Genomic DNA, 16,154 nt, shown 5'->3' with positions numbered 1-16,154 from the left:
TCGTAATGTTTGCGGTACTTTGAGAAAAAATATTTCCGAAAAATTACATTTTTATGGCATTATGTCTTTGTTTAAAAATCATGAAAAATATCTATACATCGTCATCTTGAAAGTACAAAGAACGCAGTTAACAGCATTGTGATGCCTAATGCGAAGATTTTAATAAGACTATACAGTTGACGAGAGATTCAAATACACGCACGTTCGTTGGTTTGTTTCCATAACGGCTCTCTTGGGTCCAACTGAGTTGAGTGTACTTCTGACGATCTTGCGGGCTTGCTTTTGAGATTTTACGTGCGATTCCCAACATTGCTAGGTAATATACGTATTAATCGCGACGAGTTGCAGAACTATAAAACTATAAAAACAGCTATATCTATATATAACTAATATCAACTTTAATAATTAACATTGGGTTTGTATTTCGCATGTCTTGGTATGTCTTATGTGACTTTTTGGGATCATATTTTTTCAACGTATTCATTTTAATATTCTACCAGGGGGATGCTATGGTCACCTGTCAGGTTTCTTTATTATTTTGAAGAGAACATTATCAACGGTGCCAGATAACTGCTTTCACTTTATAGTAAGATTGTAGACTACTGCCATTATATTTTGTAGTTCCAGACTCAGTAGAGTCAGTTTGGTGCCGTGCCAAGTTTTGTGCTTGAATGATGCATTCATCTTGAACACTCTTCTGATGCATTCTGCACCCCTTACCCTTTTCCTAAACTTCGCTTCATTTTCTCATTATTGTTTTGGTTCTTTCATATTAACATTTTTCGGCTTCGATTTGGGAAAACAGGACAGGAAACATATAGTGTTTGTATCAACCAGACATGCATTAAGTTCAAATACTTTACTCCTTGGATAATCCGGTGACGAGGATATATGTACAGTTAACGTGCATGTCGAGTGTGTGACAATTCATGTTCAGTTCATGTTCACAAAGGGTAGAACACGACTTTGACTATACATTAACTATTGTGTAACATGTGAGAAGGAGAACAGGCAGGTAATGTGTTTATGCTATTTCACTTTTTATAAACCCAGATCTATGGATTTATTGCCATTTAAACACACCCAGATTCTTGTAATCGTTTTAATTCGTTGATTGAAAGCAAGACTCAACAAGTAACACCATTACATTTTTATTTTTAGATATTAGCTATCTTCACGTTATTTCTATCGTCCCAAGGAGTAGAAAAGGGTCGAGCTGTGGACTAAGAAAGTACTGGAATGTCCTAGTATGACTTGGAATGTGTTGGAATATCCTTGAGTGTCTTGACCAGAGCTGTCTGGGTCACCATTTATAGATGGGTTGTGACGTATTCAGTGTACTGTTCAAGCTTGCCATTTTTGACATCATCGTTCGACCCCACAGGACCACCCTGTCCCTTCTCCTCCATCTTGTCCCCGGCCCAAGGCTGCGGGTCCCCCTGGGCCATTGTCCCGAACACGACAGTTCCCAAGACACAGAATCCAGCACACACGTAGAACACATTCCGCCATTCTTCCTGGGTTTTCTGTAAACACACATATTACATAAACTTCATACCGGTGTTGGTATTTTTACAGAGTGGTAAACGTCTTCAACATGTACAATTCCCTGCAGGGTCTGCTGTAATTGACAAACTGTTTGAAAACGGGTTGGAGAGGTGCATAAGGACGATGATTTCTTAACGTTCCACTTATCAAACTACATGGTTCTTAACTTGCAAAGATTGCATCTCGGTTAAACAATTATGTCACAATTGGACAACTGAAGCCTCTGGTCGCCATGGATGTAGAGGGATGGTGCCTGGAGTCTATAACGTTGCCCTATGTGACGTGATATGGTGTTGATGCTACGTTGACCAATATGCGTACTATTCAGCCATCATGAAATATTTTGTGTACCGATTAAAAAACAGCACTGGCCCAGTACATGGACAGATTGTTTAACGACAAAGAATATATATGTGCCTGAAAATGCCTAAATAATAGTCATCCAGTTGAATCTTTAGCCTTAGTTCACACTAATCCGAGACAACACAAATGTGAGAGTCGGTGTCGAACCTAGACGTTCTTACACTTACATTAGGTGTTAGGGCGCCGGCAATGAGAGGCGCCAACATCCCCATCGTTGTTGCAATGGTGTTAGAAAAACCAAACAATATTCCAGCGTATCTGTAACAGAAAAGTGATATTGTTTTTAATTCCTTTCAATCTCTTTGCAAAATAATACTTATTGCACTCGTGCATACAGGCATGCTCAGGTATAAACGTTCTTGAGAAGACGTATTCAGGAAAACTGCTCCAGAAAGGGTCTCCCATCCGGATTGTTCCTTTCGATGTTGAAAACCCCCGGAAAAATCTCCTATTTCAAACTAACTGTGAAACCTACCATTGTCTGTACAAAACAAAGCAAACCAATACGGTTAGGCTCTTCTTTCAACAATATTTAACCTAGCATAGTTTGTTCTCATATACCCGCGACACAGGCATGAGTGGTCTGGGTCCCAACCCGCTAAGCGTTCTTAACGTAACGACCTATCGTAGCTCTATAGTTTACCATAAGGTTACCATGATGGTGCTGTGTGGATCGGGACTCTCTTCCCGGAAGTGTACCTACCTTGAAGCAAAGTCAGCAGTGTTGACGAGGACCCCTGCCGACCCCAAACCCAAAAATGACATTGCGGCCGACAGTAGAAACACTGCATAGTAACGTCTCTCGGCGTCCATGAACCCTGTTCCTATGAGACACCCACCTGCCCCGAGGAATGCTGGAAACATTCAAACAAGATTTTCTGATTGAACGGGCCTCTGTCGCAAACGGGATAAATGGTGTTTTATCAGCTCATGAAAATGTAATCAAAATATAATGTAATTCAGCAAAGCGTTAAAGTCAGGCCACAACGGTATGACAACGTAAATGGGAGTCCACAAAACGAAAACGAAAGCATAACGCTGTAACACGGTAAAATTGTTAGGTAGAAACCTTTCTTGTAGTTCCCCTCGCAGTAGCCTTTTCGGAAGAGGCCAAAACCAGCGTTAATTCACTCTCATTTATTCAGTGACTCCCTCACTCACTTACCACCTGACTGGAATATACGCCGAGCGGCCGTAGTGCTGAGGTATTTCCTTGACCGGAGGAAGTCGGAGACATTACCAGCCAGCAACCCAAACACGAACTGACAGAGTGAAGGGACCGACGACAATAAGCCGTTCTAGATGATAGGAATAGTGTTCGTATATGTTTCGCATTAACAAATCAACGTGTTTAAACCACAATGGCAAAATGAACCACGATCATAAACAGACCGCCGTCATTCAACTGGACCTTACGGAGTGCTGCGTTAAAACCCGAGACTTGCACATGTCTCTAAGGTAAAACTGAATACTGTTTTTTAGTATAAATGATAATTTCTTAAAAATGATAAATAAAAGACTGTACTGTCAGCTTGTATAGACATGCACTTTTGAGGGATAGAATTGCTATACATCCGTGGCCTCACCATTCAGTATAGCCTTGGGGCAAGGCTATTAAAACCCCATATACATACAACTCACCGATACATGTAGAATATTGATGGCGGCATTACACAATATTATACTGACAGAAGATTACCTCTGCAATATCGAAGTGCAGAGCTTCTTTAAGAAACGTGGGTGTGTTTGTGGTCAGAGTGTAAATGAGCCACGCGTAACAGAAATGTGCCGTTACAAACGTCCACATCGCCCTTGACCTTAAGATGTCCGACCATGGCGTTTTGTAGTTCCGCTAATAATGAAAGGAATTGCAAGTTAATTCTGAAAAGAAGGATGCTTCTCATTATAGCAAACTCTGTTGTCATAGGTAACTTGTTTCAAAACGTCTAGATTACGTAAAATACCCGTGGAGTTCCGGGTTAGAATCGGTCTTTAGTACGCTGATTGTTACCAATGCTTGTTGTAAGAGGCGATTTACAGGATCAGGTGGTCAGCCTCGCAGACTTGGTGGACACATGACATCGTATTCCAGTTGTATAGATCGATGCTCATGATGTTGATTGTCTGGTCGATTGTTCACAGGCCGCTGTCATAGAGTTTTAATGATGCTGAGTATGGCGTAAAACTACAACCACTCACTCACTGGAGATAGCTTAGATAGTCAAATACAGGTTGGGTTGAATTATAATTTCGATTCGTCATTTTGCGGTGGTATGGAATCTTGGATAGTTCTGAGAATTTACCTCGGTTGCTTTAACTTCAAAACCTGTTACTGTGCCCCTTACAGGTTTACATACTTCATAGAACATGCGTCGCAAGCCATTGGCCATGTTTGCTCTGATGTTATACAGGTCACAGTCTGATTTTGATTTTATGTTGCATCAAACAGTATTTCAGTTACAACAGCGACTGACTGAGTCAGTACGGTTTTACGCAACCTTTAGCATTATTTCAGCAATATCACGACGGGGGACACCAGAAAGGAACTTCATCCGTTGTCCCCTTGTGTGGAATTGTCTTCGGCGGGCCGAGCTGATGCTTTAACCATAAGGGTACCCCAATGAGGCTTCGGTTACAGAAAGATGTGTCACATGTCCTTGGAAAACTGAATAGGTTCATACATTGAATGTGGTTTGTTTGTTGGTTGTTTAACGCTGCACTCGGCAATATTCCATTTGTTTGGTGGCTGTCTAAAAATAACCGGGCCATCAACAGTATGATCATCGATCACTTGAGATACAGTGACGTCAATCTGGTCAGCGAGCCGGACCACCCGACCGCGATATTGAATATGGAGGCAATTATATAAGTTGATACATGTAATTTGATGGAAACATAATTATGATGAAGAATGATAGAAATGTATACTGACGATTTTTTTTCAGATTGTAATTAGACAAAAGATTATCGATTCAAATTATGAAGAAGTGCTCTTGTACTTATTGCAGAAGCGTATAGTTTAGCTATATAAGCAAAAGCATCATGACATCGTTTAGAAATATTACCAACCTGCGATTTCTCCCCTAAACTACGTATGATGTAGTTCCGCTCTCTCTTGGAGATCCGAGGGTGTTCCGCCGGCGTGCTGGCGATCAGTAGAAACCACAGTAAGCACCATAAAACTGATACAGCTCCTGTATGCATGGAGACGCAGCAGTCAGATACACTGAGGTTACCATCCTCGATGATATCCAGGGTATGCGTTCTGATAAATCTCCACTAGTACCCTGGATGCATCTACGGCCCTATAATTGTACTACCTCCCTTTCCACATTCTCTCAGTAGCTAGTCAGATAAGCCAATAAAATCGAGCTTGTCAGTGTCAACAAAGATGGCGCCGCAGCAGCGAAGGGTCGGAAAATCATACAGGTCATTGGCAGGTCTGAAACCTTAAAAGTATATGCTACAACTCCTTCTACCTCTTTCAGGGTACCTCTACGACAACTGTGTTGCCAAGTGTATGTGGGTTAAGCCCTGTGACTGGTTCGCTCACCCTCCGCCGTCGATGCATCTAGTAATAGCAGAGAGTTATAGGAGCGTATACCCTCGAGATTATAGATGATGAGAGATTACAAACGGAGTTGGAACTTTCGCTAGTGATAAATCAAAACGTTTAAAAATATTGGGTTGGAACATTTTCCATATTCAACATCCATGGGTTCGTGGTCTACTTATAACACACAGGACGGGAACGTTTCATGGTGACAAATTAAGCAGGCGATGCCAGATGTAAACAAACCTAAAACGAAGTAAACTCTGTCACAACTACTTTCTGAATGAATTAAAATATTCAATTGTTAAAAAAATAATGCCTGAATTTTAATTATCCACAAATCTAATGTTTTGTTTGGTTGACATTTTGGGTAAAATAATGCTTGAATTGAGTAAATGTTAATTCGAAATATCGAAATGTTGAATAATCTAGTTGGTTACACAACGCCACTTTCAAATAACACAAATAAAGTCATAGAGACATACAAAATCCGTATAGAATAACATTTGCTCTCTGTTCATGGCAGTATGGAATAATCTCACTACACACGTGACCTGGTTGTCTCCACACAAAGAGTGAAACCTCTTTAAGTCGGACAATGAGTTCCCTATTATATCGTCCGGATTAACCGACATTCGGCTGTTTTACGGAATACGCTTTTAAAGACATCACTGATGTTCGAAACCTCCATGCTAAATGTTGTCTTGATTGCCAGGGTTACACACAACACATTACTTTGTGTGGGGAACAGTTAACATAACTGGTTAAAGCTGATGAAAAAAGACCGATTTCATCAGCCTCAGGCTCGGTTGCAGTGATTTAAACGCACACAAATACGATTTTTATCTTCAAATCCGTCTTGTTCTTGTGGCTACTCTTACGAAGATCCACTTCACTATTTCTTTTCGTGCATAAATTACTCTGACATAAGACATAAAATGCACTTCTATACCAAAGGATATGATAATTTTATCAAATCAATATTAAAAGCCACTCTAATGGATCCGCTAACGATAACCATGAGTTATTAGAATCTATCCATTCTTTCATTGTACTCTCAGGCAGATTTATGTTGTAATAGTAAAATGAAATTGCACCTCCGACACTAATGATCTTAATGTTATAAGTGGCTAGTATGTTATCACGTTTTGACTGTTACATTCTCAGAAAGCTATTGTTTATTGTTTTCTCCTCACGGCTGCTTTATATTAGTTACTTGTATCCCGGAGCGGTATTTACATAATCAATATATGGCTTGTTTACCAATCCAATTCCCCTTCTGGAAATAAATATGTATAAACCAAGACCGATTTAAAGAGCGGTCAACAATATGTTGATTTGATGTATAACTCAAACAGAAAAGCTTTCTAAGTTTCATTTAGTATCTAACGTTGTTGATAAGTTCAGACATAAGGCATCCCCTACAGAGTGAGTCTGTGGCTGATTTTGACATATTTAACACACTTTTATTTTATGGTACGCCAGCTTGGCAAGGGAAGAAGATGGAAGTGTTGCGTGTCTTACGTTTACCACCGACACCCACGAATACGGATATGAACCTACGGCCGTCGTGTCCAGGTATACCAAGGGGACACAATTCTACACAGTGTGTCAGACATATAGCCCTGCTAGGTGTCCTGCAAGATTATGGCCTTAGTCCCTTGTTCTTGTCCCTCGATCTATTTCTTAAAATGGTTATGTCACGATCAATAATCGACGCTCTCTCCCAGTCCCAACCCCCAATCTCCCACCCTACCCCCAACCACTCTCTCATCCTCATCCTCGTGTTTACCTGGGACATAGAAGACGGACCCCCAGCCATTGTCGAATCCATAGATGCACAAGAATCCTGATATCGTGAAGGAGGCTATGATTCCAAACGGGAAACCTGGGAAAAAACACGTCTTTATATGCATTTTAATCGGTACTTTTGAATGATGAAAGAAAGAGGAATCGACAAAGAATTGTGGACAATAATATATTTTTGTCAGATTAGATTGCAGTAAATAAATTAAATATTAAACCAAATTAACAAAAACGTGTTTTTCCTGGGCAATTAACATTTATAAAATTTTAAGTTCTGACTCATTATGATATACACATGGAAAAATATACCGCAACACCCTGGCCGTTTAGGTGGTTGGCTACACCATGGTGATGACCTTAGGTCACATTATGACCCACTATTGTCATTATCAAGATAACAGTGCTTTGTTCGACTCCACTTACGCCTCCACTCTTATGAATGTTCACTGCACATTCCTTGCGGCTTTTGAGATAAAGTTGTTTACACATCTGATGCTCTTTGACTTCCTCCCCAAGTTTTCTAACTTGAATGACACAACAATACAACACTGACCTGCATAGCAGATAGATACAAGGAAAGTCCTCTCAGACGGCGGCGCCCATCGACCAATCATGGCCTGAGCAGTCGGATTATAGACTCCCTGAGGAGAGTGCAAGGAGAAAGGACATAGTCCTGAAAATTTCATTTCGTTAATAGTTTGATCGGCATCCTAGAAGTGAGTCAGTAATAATAAAGCATGCATCAAGGTAAAAGTGTAGGAAAATGACATAAGAATCTACATCATACTTTATTCATAGCTTCATTAAACACATTTTCCTTGTTCTAACGAAATGCATTAATTATATTTTGAGTTCCGATTTTAATTTCCATAAATCCAGTCAAAGGCAAATATTATAGATGACAGTTTCTTCTTTTTGTGTGTGACAACGTTTCTAGGCTATAACCCAGAAACATTGGGACATACAGTAAAGAAGACAAAAATGGTCATCCATGTTGTTTGTGTGTCAGTGCACAATTTTTCTTTGTATTCTTCATATTTGTATACTTTCTGTATATGTATGTATTTTGTATATATTTTATACATATATTTTTCTGTTAGTACATACAGTATGTATGTATTTTGTATATATTTTCCTGAAGGTTTACATTCATTTTGAAGAGTTGGTAATACTGAAATGTCACTTTAATCAACCTTCATGTCACGGCTCAAATTGATATAACGCACGTGGCAAGGATAATTAACACAGGCCACATACCATTGAATATGTCAAGCTTAAAACTCAAGCTTAGCCCAAAGCTAATTAGCCCCAACTACTGTTGTCACGGCCAGGTGACATCAGCTGTAGGAAGTGGTAAAGCAAACCGTAATTAAGCCGATGTAATAATCCTGTCACGGTCACGTGACTACCCCTCCAAAAATTCATTTCGGCTTGTCCAATCAATAACCAATAGTAAAAATATCTGATCTTGGTCATCCAATCAAAATCGTAATTGTACCTTTTCGGCCAATCACAAAAGAATTGATCATTGATAAGAATGAAGATTTTTATGGATATCAACTTCTTTATTATGAGAACACAACGTTTCGGAGTTAATGCTTACTCCTTCATCAGGTGAATGAGACTGGGGTACAGAGCTATATTTATATGTACAGGTAAAACAATAACAAAGTAACAAGTGGAATGAATTAACGAAAGTTGGAAGCCAGTATAAACAAGGACTGGTAGGAAGCCGACAGTTATGATAAGAATGATGGAAGCCAATGGTAATACATTACAGATGATAGGATATGTTTACATAACACAGATAGGGGATAAGGACGCTGTACGTGATTGGGGATAAGGATGGAAGCCAATGGTGATACATTACGCATGATTGGATGATGTTTACATAACACATGATTGGGGATTAAGGATGATGCACATGATTTACATGAGGGTTGATGAACATGATTTACATGAGGGTTGATGATGTACAAACACATTGACTTACGGAACTCTACATTCTATTTACGGATCTAAACTTGTTACCCAACACTACCAGGGTGACATTTGCCTTTTACCTGAATACGACCTTCTAAAAGCGTCCCAAGTACCTCCATAAACCCAGCATAATCGTCATAATAACCATTACACAGGAAAGGCGTACACACGTATTAGATGCGTAGGTGACATACAAAATTTTACAATGTCTCAGATGGCTGCTTAGTGTTTCATTCCAAACTAGGTTTACCCACTTACCATAGTCAATCCGATAATCACTCGCAGCACATACACGAGGTAAATGGAGGTCCGAGCGCCGATTGGTAGAAGCAGTGAGGCGATCGAGCCAATCAGCATCCCAGTTAACATGACGTATTTCCCGCCATATTTGACGGACAGCATTCCCGAGGGCAGCTGTGGTACGGTGTAACCATAGTAATAGGCGCTGAGAATTCCAGCTTGTTCTGCTTTGGACCAGTAGAACTCGGCATTCTGGAAATACATGTGTGTCCTTGCATTTGTAGTTGGAAAAGTCACCCTTTTATGAACTGTTGTTTAAAAAAATGTTTTCATCCATTTCGGTTTTTTGTTTTGCTAAAATATAACACGAAGTGGCTGTGTCTGTATTCGTCACCATTCGCCCTTTCTATAACCTCAGAATAACACGGGCTGGTCACGTGACGGTGACGTATCAAATACAGGCATCATGGACGGTGGGATAACCTAGTGGTTAAAGAGTCCATGTGGAGAATCGACCGCGGGCTCTCTGCGTGACAAGCGAACGTTTAACCACTAGACTACCGCACCTCCTTTCACGCGCATAAACTCCACTAGTGCTCACAGATGCTCATCACTTTATTGCTTTACTCTCGAAAATTGGACCCGTGAAGGTCCCGGGGTAAAATAGGCCTTCAGCAACCCATACTTGCCATAAAAGGCGACTATGCATGTCGTAAGAGGCGACTAACGGGATCGGGTGGTCAGGCTCGCTGACTTGGTTGACACATGTCATCGGTTCTCAATTACGAAGATCGATGCTCATGTTGTTAATAACTGGATGGTCTGGTCCAGACTCGTTTATTTACAGACCGCCGCCATATAGCTGGAATATTGCTGAGTGCGGCGTAAAACTAAAACTCACTCACTCACTCACTCGAAAAATGGTGAGGGGGGTAGCCTAGCCTAGCGGTTAAAACGCTCACTCGTCACACCTAAGACCCGTGTTCGATTTCCCACATAGGTACAATGTGTGAAGCCCATTAACAGATATTGCTGGGATATTCCTAAAAGCACCGTAAAATCATACCCACTCACTTATAGGGGTGTCACAATTACATTAGGTTTGTTGAAGTTTTGTTTCTGTCTATTAGCAGTTAAATAGCATTTGTAATGTGTTATTCAAGTTGAATTTTTTGTTGTATACTTTTTTTGTCCGGTAGTGTGCTTCCGGTAGGTTGTATATCCCACGTTATTCACCACCTATAAAATACGTGCGATCGTTATGCGGTTTAAAGTTTAAACGTGGTTGACACATTCACATCACGCGAATCCTTCTGACACTGGAGCACTGTGTGGAGTTGATAGCTCCGACAGCCAAATAGAACCACTTTGGTCCAATAAACTGATTACGTTAAAATCTAAATTTCGCGTCTTTGAAATTTGTCGTATCTAATATGTGTTGGAAATTTTTAAAAAGGTGTTGACATTAACTTACTCGTTAGTTACATAATACCTTCATTGTTGGCATATTATCTAGATAAAAATATAACTTTTGAAAATTTGATATTCTGCATTCAGACAAGGACTGTCTCAGTCGAACAAGGACATGTTGAGCATCGACCTGACAAATGACCTATCTTAGCTTGTATGAATGCCTCCTACTGGTGCTTGCATTGTGAGCGAAGGGGCCACAGGTTGCCCGTGATTATGTGTAGCGCGATGGGTGAAGCACGTGAGAGTCTCATGAGCAAAGCATGTGCAGCTACTCGCAGAATCAATTTCATCGTCACGCACAGCACGTGAACTAGTCTACATCTGTTCTCCCTTTCACAAACAAAATGGATTCATTCATTGTCGTGCACCGCCCACTTCTCGTAAACACGTTCCCTGCGCCGGTCCACTTATCCTTGTTTCCCAGTAGTTAAACGTTGTCTGGGCCCCAGGTAAAGGTGAGAGCGCGAGACAACAAAGTCCTGGGATATTAAGAAGCCTATTTCACAAATGTACGTTTTGTTCAGATTATGTCCACCTGTTTTCAACCACGATCATTATACAGAGAACATTTAGGATTCAAATATCATCTTTTTGTTTCTCACAGCACAGTACTTTTCTGCCAAACCCTTGCTGTAACGCTAGAATTTATAAATTAGTGGAACGACTCCAGATTGTCCTCACATTCGTACGAAAGCGTTACACACAGGACATACTATCTCCTATCTGGGAATTACTATCTCCTATATATGTAGGTATAGGACATGCTATCTCCTATCTGGGAATTACTGTCTCCTATATATGTAGGTATAGGACGTGCTATCTTCCTTTTATGTAGCCCGTGTAAGGTTCGGATTATGAAGTATGGTTATTAAGCTAGGTTATGCAGGGTGTTAGATACTAGAAATGCAAGTCAGTGAATAGTTATGTCATTAACGCAGTGTTACTATACAGTGTTATTGTGTGTGTTACGTTAGGGTGATGTGGATCTTGATCTAACTGAGTTTTTGGTATTCAAACACACAGACACAGACACCCAGACCCCCCACCCACCCCCAACACACACAGGCATACACACACACCCGCGCGCGCACACACACGCTCACTATCTCACACACAGAAAAACATCAACTTTGAAAATACAGAAATTATATGTAACTAAATCTTAGTATGGACGTGAGCTATACCTCTGACTGTACGGTAGTCGTTGTGCCATTAATGTTGTTGTTGTCGGTGTCGTTGACCATGCAGACGATGCCCACGCTGAGGTTGGACCTATTGGTCTCAACCATGACAGACCCCAGAAATATCATTAACACTACAATTAATCTCTGGGAACAAAAGATGGAATCTGAAAGAAATTGAGACGTTTTACAATTGATGTTATAGATAAAACCTCACGCATTATTGGCTATTTCAATCCTTAAATATTCACGCTTGATTGCAAGCAATACCCTCCCTACACTGAGTCATGTATATCCCCCCAAAAGGATTGAAATTGGGCTTAAGCAATCAATTCTTCATCATAGAATGATACATCTCATGACTACCGGTAAATACGAAAGTTTGACGTTCACAGTTAAAGGGCCAGGTTTCTCATACTTTACAGTTTATGTAATGAGGTAAGGGTTTATACATATCAAAACATTCAGTCTGTGCTCAGTTGGTGTTTCCAAACGCAAGCAACATGGCTACTATGAAAGCAAGCAAGAATCCATCAGTCAAATAAATGTTTGGTGAAACACGCAGAGTACATACGGCTGGATTGTTCTGTGTCATCGGCCACTGGATGACTGTTCTGGCATCCTGTGGGTAACGCGTTCTTTCCTTCCATGGTGCCCCCTTCTATGAAGATAACATCACATTGTTTATTAATAAGGAATATACATCGTATATTGCTCATAAGTGCCATCATGTGCACATACTGTATCCTGTAAAAGCAAAAGTTTGAGTACACATCCCTGTTTCACACCACTTAGTGCATAAAATGATTGGATATTGAAAATTTGTTATTTTAACAGCACATTTTACATTTGAATACATGCTAAACAAAACATTAAATTTTTACAGTGGGGCGTTGGCCTTTATACCGAAAAAAGTATCATCCATTGTCTCAGCACATTTCAACATAAAATGCAACTGTGCCAACGTACTGCGGTTATTCAATCTGTTCGGCGTGAATACTTGTAACATTGCTTATGCAGCGCCAGGTAATATTGACTTATTCATCGCAACCATGGCGAAGGAATTTTGCTAAAGGTTTTCGAAAGTGATTGAGTAAGTATGATTTTTCACTTGGTGGACAAGCAGCGATCATTTCCAGATCGCTTTTAATACATAATGATATCTGTTAAACTCCTGGCATAATCAACCAACTCATATTTGTTGGTTAAATTAACAAGGTTAAAACTTCTTTCGTTACAGAATGAGATTAACTCATCCCATATGTTGTGAGCGTGAAGCGTAAATCCTTCAAAGACGACATGTGACATTATTATTTGTCTTGGAAAATTCCCCTTATAAAAGTCTAAGACTTACGGTTAGAGCGACCTGTATCATCAGGCAATAGATGGTTATTCTGGAATGCGCTGGGTAAGGTGACTTTTCCGTCCATGGCGTCTCCTTTTTTTGAAGGTGACTTTATAAGTATTTTAGGGCATCATTTTTATGTGTTTCACGTTTTTCACAAAATCTGAACTTGAGTTGGTCGACCGGAAAAAAATATATAAAAAATTTAATAGAGACAAAGTTATCCGAAAAATGTCCTGAATTCTCTTTTATTGTAAACCCATTAAATATTTCTCGTGTTCTTTGGTCGGCAGCGACTGATAATAACGTTTTAGACGGTTAGTTTTAGGTTCGAGTAGGCGGTGTTGGTGTTGGTGTTGTCGTCAATAACTTTAGAAGGGTGGGTTGGGCGAAAACACAATTGTATTGCTCACATGTACCTTCCACATGTTTGGATAAACTGATTAAAATCAGATACACGTTTCAGTACTACATACATGCAATCAGCGGAATGTTTAGCATTTGACATTTCACTTTTCACATGGGATAACCATGCCTCCGTAATAAGGCAATATTTTTAATAGGTGAGTGATTGTGAGCAGTAATATAGTTAGAACAATGTATTTCTGTGTATGACAAACTGTATGTATGACTGTATGACAAACTGTGTATTATTAAACGTGTGAGCATTTTACTTTACGAAATAATCAAATTAACATTTTGCACGCACTTCCAGTATTTGAGTTTGAAATATTAGTATCTTTAGTAATTCATTACGTGATAAGGATATCGGAATGGAATTAGATTCGTGAAGGTGAATATCTTAGGTGCTGTACTTTTTATTTTAATGAACGCAAAAAAGTCCCTAGTCCATCTATGTTGAAGTAATTTAAAAAGATATAGGAAAATGCAGGATAAAAAGTTTACATATATGTACCTTAAGGCTCTTTGTGTTCCGAGTCTGTAAAGCCTCACATCAACGTTACTTTAAATGATCTTGGAATGACCGTCAGCATCCATTATTGTGTAGTGTGTATCACTAATGGTTGTTCGACGACATATTGCGTGATGAAGTGGTCCGTCTACTGGTTAGAACGTCGTAGAACACCTTCAGTCCAGTACCTGTCAACGTGTTCGTGACTCACTGAAGACATTATGCCAGGGCATGCTCAGTGCGAGTCCATGGAATATCTATTTACAGGCATGTCATTCCTGCTGCGGCCAAATCATGTCGATGCATTTTTTGTAAATTTTTCATGCAAGCTGGGCCAAGATTTCCGAGGCTCCACCAGCACTAAGATAGTCGTAAGTTTATGTTAATGAATGGCACATACGACCATCTTCGTAAGGGGAAAATCTAGGTCCTGGATTATGCAGGATATGTAGCCTAGGTGTTATCAATAAAATTGCGGGGTGGTTGGTTAGCCTAGTGGTTAAAACGTTCGCTCGCTACGCCGAGGACCAAGGTTCGTTCCCCACATGGGCACAATGTGTAAAGCCCGTTCCGTGTGTCTCCCGTGGTGCATGAATAGTGCTAGTAGCGGCATAAAACCATACTCCCTCAAATAAATTGGCACCACAATACAATACAGACTATTTATCGTTATTGATTACCATGACGTCAGAATCAAATGACATCACAAATCATGTTTCACTGTCATGAAACGTAACCCTCTTAGACTCAGGCGGCAATGGAAAGTTCTTCTCTGTTCGCATCCGTTAGTTTCACAGGAAGATTATGATTACACAATGCCATGTAGAAAGTGGTCAAATGTAACATATGTCATATTTGGGATTACGCTTTAAAGTAAAGTACAAATCCCAGTTCTATTTTGGTGAGTCCCATACGAGATTCGAACTCGCACCCCGTATGTTGATATCGTTAGTCGTCTCCAGCTACAAGAGTTGATTGTTGATTATAACCAGGATCTTAACGTGGATTGTGTTATGTGGATAACGCATCTTAATAAACCAGAGAAAATATAACTTGCTATGGTGGGTTCGTGAGCCACTTTTCACTACTATAAAAATATAAGTCGTATAGCGAGGCTACAGAACGGGGCGATTAATGATGACAAGTTTACTACATTTCAGGCGTTAGCGTGTTGGGCTACGCCCCTTTATAGTTATTTAGCATAAGAGAAACCCAAGTGCGTGGGTTTGAATCCATGTTGATCTCTTAAGGTCAGGATAGAATAGGTCTTCAGCAACCTATGCTTGCACAAAAGGCGGCTATAGGGATCAGGTGGTCAGACTCACTGACTTGGCTGACGCATGTCAACGGTTCCCAGTTGCATAGATCGGTCCAATTGGGTCCAGACTCGAGTATTTGTAGACAACCGCCATATAACTGGAATGTTTTGCGGCGTAAAACTAAACTCACTCACTCGAATATATGTTGACCTTGGTTATATTTCTTCGTTCGCCAGTACCATACCCATTATTGGGGCAGTTCTTCAAGATTTCTAAGATGCGCACGCAAGCACGCACGCACACACACACACACGCACGCACGTACGCATGCAATCACTTACTCACGAACCATGGGATATCTAGGAGGAATTTGTAACCTGCACACCTCGTTGCTGTTTTACACGCTGGTAAGATTTTACATGGGAAAGGGACAACAGGAAAGTGACTGACTGAGTGAGTGAGTTAAGATTTTAAGTCGCATCGTCACATT

At 40.2% G+C, this 16,154-nt stretch overlaps 1 protein-coding gene across 1 annotated transcript; it reads right to left on the bottom strand.

Moving 5' to 3' along the window:
* Nucleotides 1-1,148: 1,148 nt before the first annotated feature.
* Nucleotides 1,149-12,797, bottom strand: LOC137268503 (uncharacterized transporter slc-17.2-like). Its single transcript, XM_067803065.1, has 11 exons — nucleotides 12,722-12,797; nucleotides 12,151-12,314; nucleotides 9,512-9,745; nucleotides 7,824-7,911; nucleotides 7,257-7,352; nucleotides 4,981-5,105; nucleotides 3,611-3,763; nucleotides 3,077-3,209; nucleotides 2,615-2,765; nucleotides 2,079-2,169; nucleotides 1,149-1,526 (listed from the first exon to the last, which is right to left on the bottom strand). The coding sequence occupies exons 1-11, from the start codon at nucleotides 12,795-12,797 to the stop codon at nucleotides 1,311-1,313; spliced, it is 1,527 nt and encodes a 508-aa protein (XP_067659166.1). The 3' UTR covers nucleotides 1,149-1,310.
* Between the last annotated feature and the right edge of the window lie 3,357 nt (nucleotides 12,798-16,154).

Source organism: Haliotis asinina, chromosome 16 (genome assembly GCF_037392515.1).
Source record: "Haliotis asinina isolate JCU_RB_2024 chromosome 16, JCU_Hal_asi_v2, whole genome shotgun sequence".
Lineage (NCBI taxonomy): Eukaryota > Metazoa > Mollusca > Gastropoda > Lepetellida > Haliotidae > Haliotis > Haliotis asinina.
The sequence above is the reverse complement of the archived record's forward strand: the minus strand, read 5'-3'. Positions and strand labels throughout refer to the sequence as shown.